This window comes from Aquarana catesbeiana, unplaced genomic scaffold, assembly GCF_042186555.1.
Source record: "Aquarana catesbeiana isolate 2022-GZ unplaced genomic scaffold, ASM4218655v1 unanchor236, whole genome shotgun sequence".
Lineage (NCBI taxonomy): Eukaryota > Metazoa > Chordata > Amphibia > Anura > Ranidae > Aquarana > Aquarana catesbeiana.
In genome coordinates, this window is record NW_027362664.1 from 847,189 (window position 1) to 869,897 (window position 22,709).

At 45.4% G+C, this 22,709-nt stretch overlaps 3 protein-coding genes across 3 annotated transcripts in view; 1 reads left to right on the forward strand and 2 right to left on the reverse strand.

The window, feature by feature from the left end:
* Positions 1–22,709, forward strand: part of LOC141121984 (uncharacterized) — a 583,368-nt gene that overhangs the window by 295,058 nt on the left and 265,601 nt on the right. The window lies entirely within an intron of this gene.
* Positions 1–22,709, reverse strand: part of LOC141121987 (uncharacterized) — a 481,910-nt gene that overhangs the window by 102,850 nt on the left and 356,351 nt on the right. The gene's annotated exons all lie outside the window — the stretch shown is intronic.
* Positions 622–21,584, reverse strand: LOC141121975 (uncharacterized). The gene is made up of 6 exons (XM_073611758.1): positions 21,483–21,584; positions 18,233–18,361; positions 16,876–17,010; positions 9,897–10,103; positions 9,651–9,792; positions 622–5,786 (listed from the first exon to the last, which is right to left on the reverse strand). The coding sequence occupies exons 1-6, from the start codon at positions 21,567–21,569 to the stop codon at positions 4,966–4,968; spliced, it is 1,521 nt and encodes a 506-aa protein (XP_073467859.1). The 5' UTR covers positions 21,570–21,584; the 3' UTR covers positions 622–4,965.

Here is a 22,709-nt window from a genome sequence, read left to right on the forward strand (position 1 = left end):
AGGGCAATGAACGGAGTGAAGAAGAGGACATGGGGTGTAATTGGGGGTATGGTGAGTTGAAGAGGGTACATGGGGGTATTGGCTCCTAGAAGTAAACATCTGGCAGTGATACTGTATCACATGCTCAGTGTAGATGGGGAACTGCTCTCAACTTTCTAACTAGGTGGTGGGATATAGAAAAGGTCACCTCTCCCCCTTCCACCGGGACACCACACCGCACCCTCAATCTCCCTTCTTCCACCACACACAGGGCCCCTGATGACTTTCATACAACCCCCACACACAGGGCCCTCCACTCCCCTCGTTGGGGCACTACCACCTCTCAGAGGACTAATGGATCCAGGGAGCAAGAAAGCCCCTGCCTGAGCGTTCTCTGATACCTGCTCACTGCTGATCACTGCATGCTCATTGGCCACTTACAGATGCATCTTAGAGACTGATTGGTCCACCATTGTCTGACCCCAAACACATTTACACGTTACACTGTGATTGTCAGGACACAGCCTGGGATACAGACATCACTGGACACATAAAGAGAGTGACTGTCCTGGCACATGGGATACACAGTCCATACACACACCGTGTTCTGTCCTCACTACACGTTTCTCTGTGTGTAACTCCACATGCAGCTAAACCCTCCTATTCTCCAATAAGACAGACTCAATGGAATCTTGAAGCTTTATTAACAAAACAAGGTGGGTGAAATTATTAGGAAAAAAACAAATGAGAAATCCATACAATCAATGTATGAAACATACAACACACAATGAAATAACGAGGCTGCAGGTGGCAGTAAGTCCATGCTCACCAGCGATGCTGTCTCTAGGGGATGTAAGTTCAGTCCACAACTTGTGATTCAGGGATGATGGTTGCTTTCCTTTCCCTCAGTTCTTACAATGGAGTCTGAGCTCCCAGGATGCACCTGTTTTCCTTTCTTAGAATGAGTGATGATGGGACCTTTTTTTTTTTTTTTTAAAGGTGAAGTTTATAGTTTCTGGTAAAACCGTAAATTTATTCTGGGCTTCATCTAGTGGGCAAATTTATTATTGCAGGCAGGACAACTCAATAAATATCCCAGGCATTACACTCCCCACCTGGTATCAACAGATCGCACTATTTGGGTTCTCAGAAGAAAACAAGAAAAGATCAGAAACTGGTCTGAGGAACACATTTGCTTCCTTGTTACTTCAAACTTTATCTTCGACCTTTTGACTCTCCCACCCTCACTTGGAAGAGTTTTGGTGACCAGGCCATTGACATGAAGAAATGGGTGAAGTTTTGCAGAGCACTGTCCGTAGGAGCTGATTCCTCATTTAGGATACAGTCACTCTCTCTGGTATAAGGTTCATATTGCACGGTGCGGATGATGAAGTCTTCAGACTGCTGGAGTTCTACTGCTGAACTAATCCTTTGACAGCAGTGCCGGTGTCTTGTCAAATACAGTCCCCTATCATATAGTGTCCGCCCTGTACTGCGCAGGCGCAGTACGGAGGACAAACGAGACGCCGAAAGTCTCCGAAGTTTAACAGCTGATCGTCAGCTGTACACGGCGCCTGCGCGCTTTTATTCTCACCCTATGTCCAGGTTCATTCCCTACTATCCAAGTGGACATAGAGTGAGAATAAATAGTTGCCGAGCGCAGCGAGGCCGTGCCCGAAGCGTGGCGAGCAAAGCGAGCCCGCGAGGGGCCCTCTTACACAGCCATCGCTAAGAAGTGCCGAAGCGCCGTGTACAGCTGATGGTCAGCTGATCAACTTCGGACACTTTCGGCATCTCCTTCTGCTCCGTACTGCGCAAGAGCTGCGCCTGCGCAGTACGGAGCGGACACTATCCGATAGGAGGACAGTATATGTCAGAACACCGGCCTTTACAGCCATAGTCATTTGTATGGGGGGCACATTTTAAAGGAATGACCTATATGGATGAGGTGATAAATCGCTCGAATGAGTGACTTCTAGGTCAAGAATCTGTTAAATCTGTGGGATTTAAGCTGACTGAAGTGTGGAGATCTCAGGGTGGATTTCACCATCTGAGTCTGGATCTACTAGATCAATTGTGCCACTGTCAGGATCGATCTGTTCTGTACAAGAATGCAGGTCCTGTAAACAATATTGTGTTCTTAAAGTAGTCCTAAAGGCTCAAGGTTCTCTGTGCATGAAGGTAAAAAACCTTCTGTGCAGCAGCCCCCCCCCCCCATACTTACCTGAGTACCCTTTTTTTATTTATTATTTTTATTCACTTATATTATTCAAAGGATTTTTTTAGGCACTACTTTTTTTCAGTTTTAAGTTCCCACTTTAATTTCAGTCACAGCTTTTTTGAGGTTGTAGATTGATTATCACTGATCAACTTCCTGGACACATGTTCAATGAATACTGGTATATATAGAGGATTCATTCATGTGATATTTAGCTATGATTAAGCACTGACTACAGTGTGAAACGCGTCAGATTTCCTGCTTTGTGATGATGTGGCATGTATTTTTATGATTATACTTAAAGATCGAAGATTACTTTTGAGTGCGGCTGTCCAGGATTTCTTGTTTACCGCTCAATTACCAGCATTGCCTGCACCTGTTACTTCCAGCATGGAGAAAATGTTTGTTCCTCACAGACCTCTTTCAGAGCGGTGATATTTTTCTCTCTCACCTGAGCCCCATCGCAAACCAGCGATGTGCAGGAGAGCCTCGGCTTTCTGGGGACTCACCCTCCTCATTGGCTGAGACATTGTCAATCACAGCCAGTGAGCCAATGAGGAGAGAGAGGGGGCAGGGCCGAGCTGTGGCTCTGTGTTTGAACGGCAATGGCTCGCTCTTGAGCCTGCTTGGGTGCCTCCATAGTAAACTGCTTGCTCTGGGGGCACATGGCAGAGGGGAGGGACCAGGAGTGTCAATGGGAGACTCAAGAAGAGGAGGATCAGGGCTGCTCTGTGCAAAACCACTACACAGAGCAGGTAAGTATGACATGTTTGTTATTTTTTTAAAAAGCCCATTGCCTTTAATATCACTTTAAGGCGACATGCAGCAACAGCTCTTGTAGCGTGTTCTGCGTGGTTATGGTCAGTAGGCACTAGAGCTGTACAGGGTGTGGGGCACAGGGTTTTAGTCTAGGTATGGTGGGCTCAGGGTGTGCAGCACAGGGTTCTAGTCTAGGTATGGTGTGCTCAGGGTGTGGAGCACAGGGTTTTAGTCTAGGTATGGTGGGCTCAGGGTGTGCAGCACAGGGTTCTAGTCTAGGTATGGTGAGCTCAGGGTGTGGAGCACAGAGTTCTAGTCTAGGTATGGTGGGCTCAGGGTGTGCAGCACAGGGTTCTAGTCTAGGTATGGTGGGCTCAGGGTGTGGAGCACAGGGTTTTAGTCTAGGTATGGTGGGCTCAGGGTGTGCAGCACAGGGTTCTAGTCTAGGTATGGTGGGCTCAGGGTGTGGAGCACAGAGTTCTAGTCTAGGTATGGTGGGCTCAGGGTGTGCAGCACAGGGTTCTAGTCTAGGTATGGTGGGCTCAGGGTGTGCAGCACAGGGTTCTAGTCTAGGTATGGTGGGCTCAGGGTGTGCAGCACAGGGTTCTAGTCTAGGTATGGTGGGCTCAGGGTGTGGAGCACAGAGTTCTAGTCTAGGTATGGTGGGCTCAGGGTGTGCAGCACAGGGTTCTAGTCTAGGTATGGTGGGCTCAGGGTGTGGAGCACAGAGTTCTAGTCTAGGTATGGTGTGCTCAGGGTGTGCAGCACAGGGTTCTAGTCTAGGTATGGTGGGCTCAGGGTGTGGAGCACAGGGTTCTAGTCTAGGTATGGTGTGCTCAGGGTGTGCAGCACAGGGTTCTTGCCTAGGTATGGTGTGCAGCACAGGGTTCTAGTCTAGGTATGGTGTGCTCAGGGTGTGCAGCACAGGCTTCTAGTCTAGGTATGGTGTGCTCAGGGTGTGGAGTACAGGGTTCTAGTCTAAGGATTGTGTGCTCAGGTGTGAAGCACAGGGTTCTAGTCTAGGTATAATGTGCTCAGGGTGTGGAGCACAGGGTTCTAGTCTAGGTATGGTGTGCTCAGGGTGTGGAGCACAGGGTTCTAGTCTAGGTATGGTGGGCTCAGGGTGTGGAGCACAGGGATCTAGACTAGGTATGGTAGGCTCAGGGTGTGGAGCACAGGGTTCTAGTCTAGGTATGGTGGGCTCGGGGTGTGCAGCACAGGGTTCTAGTCTAGGTATGGTGGGCTCAGGGTGTGGAGCCAGTTTTGCTTTGCCCATGACAAATCCTATGCGGTGTTGTGCTGTAACATCTACAATTTTTAAGTAGGCAACAGCAGCTATTGCTTTGACAGAAGCATCGGAGACTGTGCAAAGTTTTTGGCTTTGTACTTCTGTAGAGGGTACAGGAGCATATGGGTATGAAATGTGTAGATTAGATAAAGCTGTCAGAGCATTTCTCCACTCTACCCAAGAGTTTCTTTTATCGAAGGCAGTGGGACATCTCAGTCAGGTGTTTCACGACTTAAGTCTCTAAGCAGCCCTTTACCTTGAATGGTGACAGGGGCTGCAAATCCTAATGGATCATAAAGGCTATTAGGACATCTCTGCGAGTGAAAGGTTTTTCCTCTGTGCTTATTTGGAAGGTAAAGGAATCCGATTTCATGTCCCATAGCAGACCAAGACTACATTGTACAGGTAAAGAGTCTGTCCCTAGGTTGAAGTCTCTTAGATCATTAGAGTGGTCTTGGGAAGGGAAAGCTTAACCCCTCTTTTGTTTGGCATTTTATAGTCCCACCAACCTCCCCTAGCATTTTCCCGTTGAGGGATCATTTTAGGGAAAGCGTCCATTACTTCTTTACTGTTGGAAGCAATCTTGTGAAGCATGAGATTGGAGCAGGCTAACAGTTGGTGTGCTCTTTTAAGAAGACTAATTGCAGACTCATTAGAAGGCAGAAGTATAAAGCAGTCCTTGATGTACAGGAAGACAGGACTTTAGTGAGGAACAATTCCCTCAATCAGGACAGGAAAGTGGCTTCCCCCCTGTGTGGGATCTCTGATGTCTGTAAAGATTGGACTTCTGTGAAAAACATTTCCCGCACTCAGGACAGGAATACGGCTTCTCCCCCGTGTGAGATCCTTGATGTATATAAAGATGAGACTTCTGGGAAAAACATTTACCACACTTAGAACAGGAATACGGCTTCTCCCCCGTGTGAGATCTCTGATGTATGTACAGAGTGGACTTCTGTGAAAAACATTTCCCACACTCAGGACAGGAATATGGCTTCTCCCCCGTGTGAGATCTCTGATGTATGTAAAGGTGGGACTTGTCTGAAAAACATTTCTCGCACTCAGGACAGGAATACGGCTTCTTCCCCGTGTGATATCTCTGATGTCTGCTAAAACTGGACTTGCCTGAAAAACATTTCCCGCACTCAGGACAGCAATATGGCTTTTCCCCCGTGTGAGATCTCTGATGTATTTCAAGATATGACTTTTGTGAAAAACATTTCCCGCACTCAGGACATGAATACGGCTTTTCAACTGTGTAAGATCTTATGTTAAGATGGGCTTTAAAAGGGAAACACTTCCTGCACTCAGGACATGAAAACCTTTCATCTGTTGGAAGGATGGCACCGTCCCTCACAGTCTGAGGTTCCTCAGGATAAGAGTAATAAGATGGTCCATCTAAACTGTGTGGTGCCGGATGGACATTTGAGGTAGCCGGGTTTTCTCCTGGACTATACTGTGTGATGTCCTCATCTTCTACTTTACAGTCTGGAGACAAAGTGAGACAATCCTCTGAGGTTTTCCTCATCTCCCGTCCATCTACTAAAATAGAAATAAAAAGATTATTACTAGACATGAGCAGATTGGTTCCCCTAAACCAGGACTCCGCCCACATCAGGCAGCTTTGTCTCTGAGGATCTTACAATTCCCCCCTCAAGGTAACTAGTAAATGGGTCTTCTGATCTCCTACCAGTTCATTTCTTTATTCATGGACCTTAGTCAGAGATTGAGGAAACAACGAGAACTGTCTTTTATAGGAGTGAAAGTGATGAGGGGATTATAGGACGAGTGTCCCCACCCCCTCTATCACTCATTGCCATCTTCCTAACACAAGAAGTCCTGCACTTCCTTATTTAGTCCATGATTTAGTCATGAATAACAGCGGGGCTGAGCCCCACCAGAGGTCAGAGAGTGAGGATGGGGAGAACAACCAAGATGAAGACTGGACTGATCCTGAAGACCACCATCATTGGGTTATTGACTCCTCCCTTATCATCACTTTCTGTTTAAGATTCCAAAGTTTGAGGATGTTATCACATTATTATCAACATGTAAAAGTTTGTGCTTCAATCAAATCATCAGATATTAAATGTCCAGCTGATGGGTGTAACACAAGAGAATACATATTATGTGTATATATAGCAGTGGGGAGAGGGGAGAGAGCAGAAGTCAGGACTATGTAATGTACAACATATTGTATAATATACGACAGATAGGACTATATAGTATTAGAATGATGTAATGTACAACATAGAGTATATCGTGCAGGAGTTAGACTTATGTAATGTACAACATAATGTATATAGTGTAGGGGGACAGGAGTATTGTGATGAGAGTCACTTTGGGTGGGGGGCTTGTGGAACCCAGCTTACCTTGGAAAGCTCTGGAAACTCCTTGTCCAGCTCCCCTGACCCCTCCTATGTGTAAATCATCCTGTGACCATTAGGGGCTCAAGGTGACCAAGAACCCCAGTCTGATCTGTGCTAGTCGGACTTGCTGTACAGCCACACTGGAATGTTGTATATATTGTATGTTGTCTCATGCTGTTGGGGACTCTTTGCTGGGATCATTTGGGGTGTGGCTGTGTCCCATTGTTCTGTTGTGTCTGTCTGCCTCAGGAGAAATGTATTATGGGATGGATGTTTGTATTTGTGTTCCTGGCATGTAAACCGGGGGCAGTGCGGAGAGGGGAGGGGGGAATTCCTCCAACAGCCCTCCTTGCTGATAAGGTAATCTACTGTTGAAATGGTGAATGCCTGTGTGTTCCTTACCTCGCCCTGAATCCAGGGAAGGGGGCATTGTCCCTGAATGTTACCTCTCTGTACCTGTGTTTTCAATAAACACTCTGTTGTTTTCACCCTACATTAAGTTACGGCTAATGACTGGGTGCTCTGAGAGATCTTGGATTGTGTGGTGCCAGACAGAGGAAGCATTTATGGTGGACAGACTCATCCTGAGTACGGGGGTCCATCACAATTGGTGGCAGCAGTGGGATCATGCTTCCTGGCTGTGAACATGTCCAAACCACCACCAGGATCCAAGGTCCAGATAGCAGAATAGGAGAGGTACAGATACCAACCCCCATGGAAGAGGAATTCCAAAGGACGTTGCGAGAGATGCGGATACAGCACAGGGAACCAGTATCAGTGCAGATCCTGCTGGGATGGTATGATTCTATCCACCGGCAACTCTGGAAGAAAGCGCTAGCTCGCGAACAGCACCACTAGGGAAAAAGTCCCCACTCCATCCATGTAAGGTACTGGTTGCAGTATGAAGTGCGAGTGCTGTTATTGGGTGAACAACCAAACCAGTAGTGGACAGCTGAGTTAAGCAGGCTGATCCGGGCAGAGATGTGGTTGGACGAAAGCTACAGAGCCCTCCAGTGGTATGTAGCCCAAGTGTGCCCGTGGACAGCGGATGACAGCCCTATGGAAGGCTTTGACTACAGTGGCCTGGGACTGTTGTACTGGAGGCTGTCCAAGGGCCTTGACTTTGGGAGTCCAGGCACCAGTTTCAGAGACTGGAGATTTAACACACTTGTCTGCTGAGGAAAAACAACCTAGTGAACCTCCAGCAGAAGAGCTGGTATCAGGGCCAAACATCACTGAGCGCTGCCCAGCACCAAGAAGGTGGCGGTCTTTCCCCCCCAACAAGGATCCATGCACCTGGAAGACATTACCAGAGACATGTCATCCCAGCAGCCAGATGAGGGTAAGGGAGATGAAGTAGCTGGCTTCCCTTCCCAGCAGCAGATGGAACCCCAGAATGATGCCACTGACCCAGCAGAAGAGCTGGCAACAGGGCAGAGTGCTGCTGGCCTCTGCCCTCAACTAACAAAAGATGCAATATCCACCTGTATACTCTAGGGATGCTAGGCAGTCAGCCCAGATCCCCAACAGCATGATGAAGGGAGTCCAGTCACCCTGCCTTCTCTCCAGCGACTGACAGGACTCCAGGGAGAAGGGCCAGCCCGCACTTCTCCCCAGCGGCGGGTATGTTCTCTGAGAGAGGCAGAGGTTGGCTGGGTGAGTAATGCTATGTTTGGGACAACTTATTTGGGGTACTGTGTGGATACCGGCATTGGGGGACTGGAACTACGGACTGACTTTGGAGTCAACCCTCGTTGGGTCTCCTGCTGTGTTAGTCCCCTGCCAAAAGGGGAGATGTGTGACAGGATTCACTTTGGGCGGGGGGCTTGTGGAACCCAGCTTACCTTGGAGAGCTCTTGAAACTCCTTGTCCAGCCTCCCTGGACCCTCCTATGTTTAAATCAACATGTGTCTATTGGGGCACAGGGTGACCGAGAATCCCAATCTGATCTGTGCTAGTCGCACTCACTGTACAGCCACGCTGCAATGTTGTATATATGTATATATTGTGTGTTGTCTATTGCTGTTGGACTCCTTACTGGGATCGTTTGGGGTGTGGCTGTCCCATTGTTCTGTTGTGTCTGTCTGCCTTAGGAGAAGTGTATTATGGGATGGATGTTTGTAATTGTGTTCCTGACATGTAAACTGGGGGCAGGGCAGAGAGGGGAGGGGGGGATTCCTCCAATAGCCCTCCTTGCTGATAAGGTGGTCTACTGTTTAAATGTTGAATACCTGTGTGTTCCTGAATCCAAGGGAGGGGGCATTGTCCCTGAGAGTTACCTGTGTTTTGAATAAACAGTCTGTTGTTTTCACCCTACATTGAGTTACGGCTACTGACTGGGTGCTCTGAGGGATCTTGGATCATGTGGATTGAGTGGACAGAGAAAGGATTTACGGCAGACAGGCTCATCTTGAGTACAGGGGACTATATAGTATCAGAATGATGTAATGTACAACATAGAGCATATAGTGTAGGGGTCAGGAGTATGTAAGGTACAATATAAATTATACAGTGTAAGGGTCAGGACTCATAATATTGATATTCAGTAATCAGTGGAAGATTAAATGTTTACATGAGACAAGTTGCAGAGATCCCACACCGCTGCCTCCCATCTCCTGAGACTGCACTCAGTGACTTGGGTCTGAGACTATACAGACATATCCCTCCACCCGGCACAGCCAGAAAACAACAGAACAAGTAACCCTGGGAGAATTGTTCTGTCAGACATCTTGCTAGACCGGCATGAGGCAGAAGACCCAAAGCACATACCCCAGATCAATCAACATCCAAGGTGAAATGAACATTTAACTGCCAGCTGAACCCCAGAATCTCCATAAATCCAGCCTACATACATAAATTGTGTCTGCAGCACAAAGAAGGAAGATTATCCAAGAGAAATACAGGAATACAGGACGGGGAACACAGCTCAGGAAAGTGACCAGGGGATTACAGGCTGATATCACCCAGTCCTCGCCCTACTCTGGACCAATCAGTGATCAGTATGGGTGGAGGAATGTATTTAGTGTTAATGACCCACCTGTGCTGATCTCTGTAGGAGTGTCCTCCTCTATAAATGTCCCCGTTATTCCATCCTCCTCCATAGACTGCTGATCATCCCTCACATACCTCTCTTCTTCTTCTGCTTTAACCTCAAATTCTATATCGATTGGATCTCCACTCTAAACCAAGAAAATGAGAGTGAATATCATCTGTGAAAAGCACACATAAAAAATCCACACGTTGTCTCCATGAGTCCTTGTCTTATAAGCTCCGTCCCACCAACCTTGTAACAGTGAGGGATGGTGTGATCTTCCTGTGTGGAATCCCGGGAATACAGAGGACGGGGACATCTCTCTGGTGGGTTTCTGGTATTAGGTGGTTCCATCATATCCTTGTGTCCTTCTGAAAACTCCTCCATCACTCCATACTCCTCATCCTCCTCTTTATACTCTTCTTTAACATCAATATTATCATCCCCGAGGTTTCCACTCTGGATATATAATAAAACATTCAATGTAACAAGCATGCTGTGTATAAATCAGATCTACCAATAATTGTCAGTCATCTACCTGATGATGGTTATATGAAGAAATTATGCTCAGAGGATGTATGGACTGCCATTGCCATGAACAATAACACATAGATTCATATAAAAACATGTTGTGCCCTATTAGAGGCACTAAAAATGCTCTCTTTTGATTGAATAGTTACATAGTGATACCAATAGCTAGATATTATGGTCTATCACATAGAGCTTATCCATTTCTTCTCAACATGTTTCGCAGTACTATCTGCTTCCTCAGGAGTATTTTTAGAGAGCAAAAATATCTATAGAGAAGCAAAGAATATCATGGTATAGATATACAACATAACATATCCTATGTGATTGAACATTCAGACCCAAATATTAGAGATGCATGTAGGCTTACCCACAACCCGAGGAGGTTCACAGCAATTGGAATGCCAAATACAATATAAAAATACGTCAAATCCTCTCCTGAGTTGGTTTTTAGACGTGCCACGCCTCTATGTGACCAACTTCCATCTAGTCATTACTGTGAAAAAGGTAACAAAACTTTGCTGCCACATAGCACATATCGATGTGGTGCATGTCCAGGCTGCACTTGGATCCCCTGAAGGCCATGGCATTCATCTACCAAATGGTCAATGGCATAAATCAGGGAAAAGGAAGGAAATCTGTGATTGATATTGTGTAGCACACTAGTGTGCTAGATGTATAGGTATTTTTTGTTAGTGTGGGTAAATTTAGTCAGCTGATAGCTAAGCCTGAGCTGTTGAATCTGGGTAAGGGTTTGATGACTCAGAGCTGGATGACTCAGCATAAGAGCTCTCTGGTGCCTCCCCCTGTTTTCCGGGACATCAGAGAATGTTTAGATCTAATGGGAAGGAGGTGAGGCCAATCCCAAGGAATGGGCTGGCAGGGGGCAGAGTTTACCTCATAAATAGACATGGGTCATGCCAGCAGGGCAGTCGATTGGAAGATGGAGATTTAGTGCTGCAGAGGCTGTCAGTGCCCCCGAGGGGTGCCCACTAGTCTGGGGGGGGGGTCGACCTTGGGCCGAGGCTTGGGTGCTGGAAGGATCCTACCATAACACATGGAGGAAGCTCTTCCTGGAGGCACGGGAGCAAGAGAGAGGACAGCTGTCATAGGTCAGCACTAATGGGGACTTACAAGGGGGGAGACTGCCACATATAGCCAGTACTCCCTAAAGACAGTGGTGTGCTTAACCGCTTCAGCCCCAGAAGATTTTACCCCCTTCCTGACCAGACCACTTTCTAAGATACGGCACTGCGTTGCTTTAACTGACAATTGTGCGGTCGTGCGAAGTTGCACCTGAAGAAAATTGACGTCCTTTTTTTCCCACAAATAGAGCTTTCGTTTGGTGGTATTTGATCACCTCTGTGGTTTTTATTTTATGGTTTAATGGTGGCAAGCTGCTATTTTTATCGGGACTGTGACATTATGGCGGACACATTGGACACTTTTGGCACATTTTTGGGACCATTGTCATTTATACAGCGATCAGTGCTATAAAAATGCACTGATTACAGTATAAATGTCACTGGCAGGGTAAGGGTTAACACTAGGGGGAGATCAAGGGGTTAACTGTGTTCCCTCTCTGTGTTCTAACTGAAGGGGGAGGGGACTGTGTTTGCACACACAGATCCCGGTTCTCGGTGTGTCTCCAGTGGTCGCGGGAGCCTGGCGGTGATCGCAACCACTGGGCACTCGCATCGGCTCCGGGGGCAAGCAGCTAGTGGCCACAGGGTGAAGCGATGTTACATAACGTCGTATTCGCCCAGCCGTGCCATTCTGCTGCAGTAAAACTGCGGCGGCTGGTGGGCAAGTGGTTAAGTCTTCATCCCTTTGCCTGGGAGATCTCCTGAGAGTCAGCTGGGTGGGCTGGTGAAGAAGAGTCAGTCATGCGGACTGGTGTGAGAGTTAGCCTGGAGGGCTAGTGAAAGGGGCAGCTGCAGCCAGGTGGGTTGGCAGTGCCTGAAGACGTGGTGCTGAGATTAGTAGCCATAGGAGATAAGAGTACAAGCTGTTTCATTGTATTTTTTCTACATAAAAAAGGATTCCTGCCTGCAATGGGCCATTGCTTCTAATCTGACTGAGAGCCTGTCAGATCTACAGTGATCCAGCTGGGGTCTGCAAGCGTGTGCTGGAGGAAGAAGTGTAAGCTGTGTATAGGCTGTATATAGACACTGTATATAGGAAAAGTGTCCCTGAAGTTGTTGCTGAAGTTTTGTAAAGACAAGTGGGCATCCCATAACCTCCCATCCCTATCCAAGTTTTTAACTCCTGAATAACAAAAACAAATTTCAGTCTGCCTGGCTGTGCAGGAGTGGGGGATCCAGTTCTTCTGTGGCTCCTAAAGGGGGGGGGCGCTACACATGCTTTGCCCATGCAAATCCTTTTATGTGGGAAAAACAATAAGACAAGTTGGGCAAAGAATTGGAGACCATGTCTATTACTCAGGAAATTGTACAATTTTGATGCCCGTTACTAGACATATTGGTCTACATCATAAATACAATAATGGAGTGGTCTCCTTCTTTGTCCTGGAAGTGATCCAGCCTGACCCCCTGGGTGGGGGGGGTGACTCTAATAAGCGTATACTACAACATAAAACCTTATGGATTGAATGTTTAAACGCTATGGGTCCCCCTGGAATTACCAAAATGAATACATATAAAACCATTTTTATGAGGGTGATTTGGGATTTTCCAATGTTAGACTGAAATCGGTTGACAGGCAGAATTAGGACTGATATTTCCCTGTCTGGAGAGCGCTTATTGAGAATAACTATCAAGAATGTTAACAGTGCAGGGTTCATTAATACAAGAAAACTGACACTGTTATTATATGGAAGAGGAAATTGCTGAATGTCTCAGAATCATCAGCATCACATCCCTTGTTTGAAAATGACATAGCAAAGAACCAAGATATGGAATTTTTCAGGTGCCAAACACAACACATAATATTTAAAAATATATTAAAGTTTTATTAGAAACATCTAAAAAATCAACGTATTGTTGTTAGAAATAACCATACAATACATGGAACAGATGCAACTGATTAGAATCTCTACATGTTTCGCCAAATGATGGCTTCCTCAGGAGTACTTTTATCAGGCACTGCATGACAGACAGAATTCAGAGAGTAGTGGTTAATGATTCTTACTCTGAATGGTCTAGAGTTATCAGTGGTGTACCCCAAGGTTCAGTGCTGGAACACTTACTCTTTAATATCTTTATAAATGATATTGGGTCTGGGATCAAAAGTAACATTTCTGTCTTTGTAGATGACACCAAGCTATGCAGTGGAATAACGTCCTTACAGGATGTCTCCAATTTACAAGCCGACCTCAATGCTCTGTCTGATTGGGCGACTATGTGGCAGATGAGGTTTAATGTTGATGAATGTAAAGTTATGCACTTGGGGGCTAAGAATATGCATCATACATACTAGGGGGGGGGGGGTACAACTGGGGGAATCCATGGTGGAGAAGGATCTGGGGGGGTTTTGGTAGATCATAAGCTCAATAATAACATGCAATGCCAAGCTGCGGTTTCCAAAGCGAGCAAAGTCCTTTCTTGTATAAGAGAGGTATGGACTCCAGAGAGAGAGAGACATTATCTGTACATTAGTAAGACCTCATCTGGAATATGCAGTTCAGTTTTGGGCACCAGTTCTCAAAAAGGATATCTGGGAACTGGAGAAAGTGCAGAGAAGGGCAACCAAACTGATAAGAGGCATGGATGAGCTCAGCTATGAGGAAAGATTAGAGGAACTGAATTTATTCCCTCTTGAGAAGAGGAGAATAAGGGGGGATATGATCAACATGTTCAAATATATAAGGGGTCCATATAGTGAACTTGGTGTTGAGTTATTCTCTTTACAGTCAACCCAGAGGACACGGGGGCACTCTTTACATCTAGAGGAAAAGAGATTTCATCTCCAAATAGGGAAAGGTTTCTTCACAGTAAGAGCTGTGAAAATGTGGAATAGACTCCCGCCAGAGGTGGTTCTGGCCAGCTCAGTAGATTGCTATAAGAAAGGCCTGGATTCTTTCCTAAATGTACATAATATAACTGGGTACTGACATTTATAGGTAAAGTTGATCCAGGGAAAATCTGATTGCCTCTTGGGGGATCAGGAAGGAATTTTTTCCCCTGCTGTACAAATTGGAGCATGCTCTGCTGGGGTTTTTTTGCCTTTCTCTGGATCAACTGAGGGTATAGAATTGGGTCTATTGGATTGTACGATATTTTTTTATTTTATTTATTTATTGTTTTTAAGGGTTGAACTGGATGGACTTGTGTCTTTTTTCAACCTGACTAACTATGTAACTATGTATGATCACTATAAATTGAAAATAACAAGATTTAGACAAAATAATACGAGATATTGGCAAAATATAGTGATATAATGTTTGTTATTATCAAATTATAATCTCGTATTATTTTGTCTAAATCTTGTTATTTTCAATTTATAGTCATCATACATGCAGTGCCTGATAAAAGTTCTCCTGAGGAAACCATTGTTTGGCGAAACATGTAGACATTCTAATCAGTTGCATCTGTTTCATGTACAGTAGGGCAAAAAAGTATTTAGTCAGCCACCAATTGTGCAAGTTCTCCCACTTAAAAAGATGAGAGAGGCCTGTAATTGTCATCATAGGTATTTATATTATATATATATATATATATATATATATATATATATATATATATATATATAGGTTATTTCTAAAAACAATATGTTGAGTTTTAGATGTTTCTAATAAAACTTTGATATATTTTCACCACTTGCCGCCCGCCATACAGCAGAATGACGGCGGCAAAGTGGTTGTGTTATCCCGACCAGACGTCACACGATGTGAGCAGGATAGCACAGCCGGGGCACGCAGCGCGGCGATCAAAGGTGCTGTGTGTCAATCTGACACACCGCAACTCCGATCATGGCATGAAGCCTCTGACAGAGGCTTCTTACCACGTGATCAGCTGTGACCAATCACAGCTGATCATCGTGTGAATCAGGAAGAGCCGGTAAATGGCTTTCCTCGGTTCACGCTGACAGGGAGAGGCAATCGGCGGCTCTCCCTGTCAGAGGGGGGGTCTGTGCTGATAATCAAAACATTGATTATCAGCACAGCCCCCATCAAAAGGTGCCCATCAGCTGCCAATCAGTGCCCAACACCTGCCAGCCTGTCCCCATAATAAACGTATGTCAGTGCCCACAACAGTGCCCCATCAGTAATGCCTGTCAGTGCCCCATCAAAGTACCAATCGGTGCCACTCAGTTATGCCTGTCAGTAGCTCCTCAACAGTGCCCATCAGTGACGCCTATCAGTGCCCATCAGTTTTTTTTTTTTAATTGTCTGTCTTTTTTCCTTTATAGTGCAAAAATTAAAAAACGCAGAGGTGATTAAATACCACCAAAAGAAAGCTCTATTTGTGGGAAGAAAATGATAAAAATTTAGTTTGGGTAAAGTGTTGTATGACCGCATAATTGTCATTCAAAGTGCGACAGCGATGAAAGCTAAAAATTGTCCTGGGCAGGAAGGGGGGAAAATGCCTGGTATGGAAGTGGTTAAATATTATGCGTTGTTGTTTTGGCACCTGAAAAATCCCATATCTTGGTTCTTTTGCTATGTACTGTTATTATATGGTTCTTTGTTGTATTTTGCTATTATATGTGTTTTTATGCGCAATTATAGTTTGGAAAGATCAATGTTGTTTTCTCTTTAAGATTTGGTTGAACAGTTGATCAGTGAGATGTATTGGTTTATCCAACCCTAGGGTGGCGGTTCTGGTTTGTGCCTATCCTACGTCATCATCCAGCCTTTGGTGGGCGCTATTAGGCTGTTATTCCATACAAGTGTGCAACTCCATAATGGGGAGTGGCCTGAGGTGCTTACAGCACCCCTAGGCTCCTCCTTCATTACGTATTGACTGCTGGAGAGCGGCTATGTTCCCTTCTCCTTGCGGCTGTTTTTAGATACTTCGCATGTGCATTATGGAGTCGGGTCTGGTGGCATCACCCGCCAATCATGGCAGGTCCCTGGCATTTGCCAAACAGGAGCCCTATATAAGGGGGACTTCTTGTGGGTTCCATTTGCTGATGCCATGGGAGGGATTTGGGGAGCCTAGAGGCTCATTTTCTGGTGTTGTCACGCACTCCCCTTTGTGTAGTGCTCCCATACCTGCCGGAGAGACGCGTGCCTTTAGCCGTTCCAATTGTTGTGGATCTCCTTGGGTTGTGGGTAAGACTACATGCATCTCTAATATTTGGGTCTGAATGTTCAATCACATAGGATATGTTATGTTATATATCTATACCATGATCTTATTTACTTCTCTATAGATATTTTTGTTCTAAAAATACTCCTGAGGAAGCAGATAGCACTGCGAAACATGTTGAGAAGAAATGGATAAGCTCTATGTGATAGACCATAATATCTAGCTATTGGTATCACTTTGTAACTATCCACTCAAAAGAGAGCGTTTTTAGTGCTTCTAATAGGGCTCAACATTTGTATATGTTTTATCTGATTACGTCCTTGTAGAGATCCTTGTGTCCTTCTAAATACTCCCACTCCTCCATGGAGAAATAGACAGTGACATCCTGACACCTTATAGGAACCTGACACACACAATGATACAGTCACCATCCAGACACATCCCTTGTCTGTTACTGGATAATGTCCCAGAATTCCCAGAATCCTCCTCACCTCTCCTGTCAGCAGCTCCATCATCTTCTTGGTGACTTCTAGAATCTTCTGCATGTTGTGTCTCTCAGGTTTTAGGGAGTCACATGGAGGCACTGTGATGGTCATATGATCACCTGACTTCACAAGAGGAAATCTCTGTATTAAGGAACCAATAGGAATATCATGTTAGAATCCCAGAATCCTCCTCACCTCTCCAGGCAGGTCTGTGTTTTATTAATAGAGATAAGAGTGATGTCATGTGACCTCCCAGAATCCTCCTCACCTCTCCGGTCAGGTCTGTGTTTTATTAATAGAGATAAGAGTGATGTCATGTGACCTCCCAGAATCCTCCTCACCTCTCCGGTCAGGTCTGTGATTTATAAATAGAGATAAGAGTGATGTCATGTGACCTCCCAGAATCCTCCTCACCTCTCCGGTCAGGTCTGTGTTTTATTAATAGAGATAAGAGTGATGTCATGTGACCTCCCAGAATCCTCCTCACCTCTCCAGGCAGGTCTGTGTTTTATTAATAGAGATAAGAGTGATGTCATGTGACCTCCCAGAATCCTCCTCACCTCTCCGGTCAGGTCTGTATTTTATTAATAGAGATAAGAATGATGTCATGTGACCTCCCAGAATCCTCCTCACCTCTCCGGTCAGGTCTGTGTTTTATTAATAGTGATAAGAGTGATGTCATGTGACCTCCCAGAATCCTCCTCACCTCTCCGGTCAGGTCTGTGTTTTATTAATAGAGATAAGAGTGATGTCATGTGACCTCCCAGAATCCTCCTCACCTCTACGGTCAGGTCTGTGTTTTATTAATAGAGATAAGAGTGATGTCATGTGACCTCCCAGAATCCTCCTCACCTCTCCGGTCAGGTCTGTGTTTTATTAATAGAGATAAGAGTGATGTCATGTGACCTCCCAGAATCCTCCTCACCTCTCCGGTCAGGTCTGTGTTTTATTAATAGAGATAAGAGTGATGTCATGTGACCTCCCAGAATCCTCCTCACCTCTCCGGTCAGGTCTGTGTTTTATTAATAGAGATAAGAGTGATGTCATGTGACCTCCCAGAATCCTCCTCACCTCTCCGGTCAGGTCTGTGTTTTATTAATAGAGATAAGAGTGATGTCATGTGACCTCCCAGAATCCTCCTCACCTCTCCAGTCAGGTCTGTGTTTTATTAATAGAGATAAGAGTGATGTCATGTGACCTCCCAGAATCTTCCTCACCTCTCCGGTCAGGTCTGTGTATTATTAATAGAGATAAGAGTGATGTCATGTGACCTCCCAGAATCCTCCTCACCTCTCCGGTCAGGTCTGTGTTTTATTAATAGAGATAAGAGTGATATCATGTGACCTCCCAGAATCCTCCTCACCTCTCCGGTCAGCAGGTAGATGATCTCCAGGGTGAGGTTTAGTATATTCTCAGTCATGTGACTCCGGTCCTCCTCCATCCTCATTGGTGCCGTCATTTGATCTATACAGGTCTCCTTGTAGACGGATAACTTTGGGAAATGAAAGTAAGAATTATTTAGATGGTGTTGGTCACACAATAATAGGAGGTGGATGTGAGGGTGGGGGGTGGGGGGGATAGAAGGGTTGCTGTACATGTAAAGACCACTGCCCCCATGGGAACACATTTAGTTTGGACTGTCTAGTGCAATGTTTCTCAACTCCAGTCCTCAAGTACCCCCAACAGGTCATGTTTTCAGGATGTCCATTATTTTGCACAGGTGATTTGATCAGTTTCACTGCCTTAGTAATTACCACAGCCTTTTCATCTGAGGGAAATCCTGAAAACAAGACCTGTTCGGTGTACTTGAGGACTGGAGTTGAGAAACATTGCTTTAGTGTTTTATACAATTTTTAGCTCCTGGGACCCTCTTTACCTGCTGGATCAAAAATTCCCTTTTCTCTGTTGGGTTTGTTTAGTTTCTGAACTGGATTTGATTGGTTTTAGATCTGCAGACAAGGAATGATAAATACGATCCTTCCTTTGATTTGTTTGCTCTGAGGCAGTGATGTGAGGACAATGTCGGGTCATCATGATGTCCAGGAAGGGGAACTTGGTGACTTTTGGTTGGAGTTTTCGGCTAATCAGGATAATTGCCAGAACTCCGGCTGCAAGGCTCCAATCTCCGGCAGCCTGCTGACTGATCGGAGTGATGTCACTGTCACTCTCTGCAGTAAGAGAAGGGATCGGATTGGATAGCAGGAGGGTGTTGCTGGTGGAGAAGTCTGTTCTACCCACACTGGGCTTCCATTGGAGGGAGGAGGAGGACAGGCAGGGGGGAGAAGGGTTTGTTGTCTTGATCTATTTTGTGTCCTGCAACATATTTCTTGATCAGTGAAAATGGTGAGGTGAAGGTGTCCTTCACTTGCTGGCAGGAGTTCTCTAAGGAGGTCAGAGAAGTAAGTGCAGATGGGGTGTAAGGACCATCAGAGACCAACAGCCCCTAAGAGCCCTAATGCCCCCTCTTACCTCAGAGCCTTGCATTCTGATTACCCCCTTCACCCCCACTATCCTGTCAGAGTTGTTCAGCCCTATTACTTCCTAGGAGGCCCCCAAAGTCCTTCACCTACACTTCCTCCTCAGGGGTCCCAGAGTCCTTCAGATGCAGTAAACCCTCAGAGGCCCCCAAAGTCTTTTAGTCCCACTACCTCCTCAGAGACCCCTCACAGCTCCTCTACTTTCATCAGAACCCTCAGTATTTTCTTCCCTCTGACACCAATGATGGAACATATTCTTCATGGAAGGCTGGGGAATGTCTTCTTCCTCCTGACCAGCAATGTAAGGGGCTCTATGCTCCATACTCCTGACCCCTGCACCCCATCATTGTGTTGGCTGCGTATTGTAATGAAGGGAAAAAAAACGCACCAGATGTTCTGGAGATACCGATGTGAGAGGCGTGGTGGCTGCAACTGATAGATCTGTGATCTGATTTCCTTCAAGCGTTTTCCTCATAACTTGCAGCGGTTTTTCTGCTGGCTCAAGTGACCATCCTAGCGATAAGTGGTCCTAATCATCTGGTAAGAGTCTCTGAATACTACTCTTGGTGTGACACTGAAGATATTCCATTGCTTGGTAGAGGTTTCACCTTACTCTTCAGGGATTTTTCAACAATACATAGACTTATATTTTATTGATTCCTTTGCACTTTTGCTCTTCACTAATTTGTGCATTGTTAGCACTTCGTAATTAAACTTTCACAGTGATTTTTGTCTAATCATTTAATTAGTCTAGCCATTTGCACAATTTGTCATTAATTGTTAAAGTGGTCATTAACCACTTCCCTACCCAGCCATAGACATATGACGTCCACAGATGGGATCTCCCATCCATATGACGTCCTGGGATTCCCGGCCATTCAGGGGGGCGCGCGCGCGCCGCGTTGCTTGGGACCCGGTGCGTGTGCCCGGCGGCCGCGATGTCCGCCGGGCACCTGCGATTGCCCGTTAACCGGGCCGGACCATGGATCTGTGTGTGTAAACACACAGATCCACGTCCTGTCAGCTCTGAGGAGAGCGATCTGTGTTCCCAGAACGGAGAAACACTGATCCGTCTCCTCCCCTTGTGCATCCCCTCCCCCTACAGTTAGAAGCATTCCCTAGGAAACATATTAACCCCTCCCTGCCCCCTAGTGGTTAACCTCTTCACTGCCTGTCACATTTACACAGTAATCAATGCAATTTTATAGCATTGATCGCTGTATAAATGTGAATGGTCCCAAAAATGTGTCAAAAGTTCCCGATGTGTCCGCCATAATGTCGCAGTCACGAAAAAAATCACGATAGCCGCTAAAAAAAAAAAAAAATTTTTTTTTTAAAAATGCCATAAATCTATCCCTTATTTTGTAGACGCTATAACTTTTGCACAAACCAATCAATATACGCTTATTGCGATTTTTTTTTACCAAAAATATGTAGAAGAATACGTATCGGCCAAAACTGAGGAAAAAATTTGTTTTTTAAAAAAAAAATTCCGATATTTATTATAGCAAAATGTACAAAATATTGTGTTTTTTTCAAAATTGTCACTCTTCTTTTGTTTATAGCGCAAAAAATAAAAACCGCAGAGGCGATCAAATACCACCAAAAGAAATCTCTATTTGTGGGGAAAAAAGGACGTCAATTTTTTTTGGGTACAACGTCGCACGACCGCGCAATTGTCGTTTAAAGTGCGACAGCGCTGAAAACTAAAAATTGGCCTGGGAAGGAAGGGGGTGAAAATGCCCGGTATTGAACCGGTTAATCATGCACTAGGTAGCACATTGATTAGCGGGATTGTTATTTTTATAGTGTAATGATTGCCCATTGGCTGCCTGTGTAGTGTAATAATTGCCCTTTGTAGGCCCATGTATGGTCAGGATGGTCATTGTCTTGTCTATTTATTGTCAGTGATGTTTGTTTAGAGGAACATATTACTAGAATTTATCTCCAAAATGAAGAGAATGTTCCCATAAGTGGGGAAATGTTCTGCCCCTGAAGGGGTTAATCTAGGTTTCCACACTATATATGTGTGTATCATCATCTGCTGGAGATAAAAGACATCACAGTGACTATGGAGGAAGAGGACGGACATGACGGGGGGTTACTGGGTGTAAATAGAAAATAAGATCTTATTACCTCCTCTGCTGCTTCTTCCAGCAATGTCTCCTCTGTACTTCCTCCTGACTCACCTCTCACCTGGAAATTCCTGTTTGTACCTGACATCACTTCCTGTCTATTCCATAGAGACTTCCTGTCTGGGTAGAGGTGAGATCACCACCTTGTGGATCTCAGAGGAACTGCAGCCACAAGAAATGTTTCATAGTTTGAACACAGCTTTGTCATTGTTACCAAGTGTTCCTGGATGAGTGAGGACAGTCCTGGGATTTTGTGTACAGTGATATCATGTCCTCGTCCCGCATGTTCCAGGACTGCAGAGTGTCAGTGAGGGGATGACGGCTGGAACATTCTTTGGGTCCCATCACCAGGCACTGCAATTATACCAGACTGTGGAGAGCAGTGATCTCCTTTTCTTACAGTTGTAACGATATTCTTTTTACTCTCTACAGCTACTGAGGTATGACGGCAACACCTGTATAGTATTTAGGAGCAGAGTCTTTATAATCTGTGTGATCAGGACAGGATCTCTAACAAGCACAGTGCCTCCACTCAACTGGGGCTTGTGAATAGCAAGTGAAATCCCAATTGAGAAATATATCATCTGCATAGACAGTAATCCACACAGCATTGTATTTGAAAGTCCATGTATTGAAGAAATAATATTCAGTGAACCATCCAACATGAGGTATTTTCCAAAACAGGAACATGAAATCATTAAAAGAGAAGTATGGGTTTGGGGGTTATTGCAGTTTTATACTTACCTAGGTGGATGCAGCATCTGTTCCCCGCCGCCTCTGCACTGAAAACTGAGCGATCGAACACCCCCGATGGACCGGTTCAATCAGCATCTCTCCTCTCTGCTCCTCCACGCTCACTGGAGCGCTGAGCTGTGGAGGGGCGGCTCACTGAGAGGTTGAGACTGCCATCAGTCCAGGCACCTGCCAGATACAGACTCCCAGAGATGGGATGACGCAGTGTCTGAAATGATATTGGTGACAACAGCAGAGAGAGGACTTCAGCCCGCTCTCTGCTGAAAATGGGTCACAGGAGCGCAAAACAAATTGCACTCCTGTGATCCATAGGAGAAGCCCAGGAGAGAGAGAGAAAGAGACAGAGAGAGAGAGAGAGAGAGATTGGAAAAGGGCAAAACAAACACTGCATAACAGGCGTATACACTTGTCAAATGGGCAAAATAAATTATCACATCACTACACAGTTAAAGTAGAAACTCCGACATCAGCACAG

Coding starts and splice junctions, on each gene's coding strand:
- LOC141121975 (XM_073611758.1), bottom strand. CDS start 21,569: ATGTCAGGTACAAACAGGAATTTCCAGGTGAGAGGTGAGTCAGGAGGA. Junction 18,362..21,482: donor TGGAAGAAGCAGCAGAGGAG/GTAATAAGATCT, acceptor CATTTCCCAAAG/TTATCCGTCTACAAGGAGAC. Junction 9,793..9,896: donor CCATCCCTCACTGTTACAAG/GTTGGTGGGACG, acceptor TTCTTGGTTTAG/AGTGGAGATCCAATCGATAT.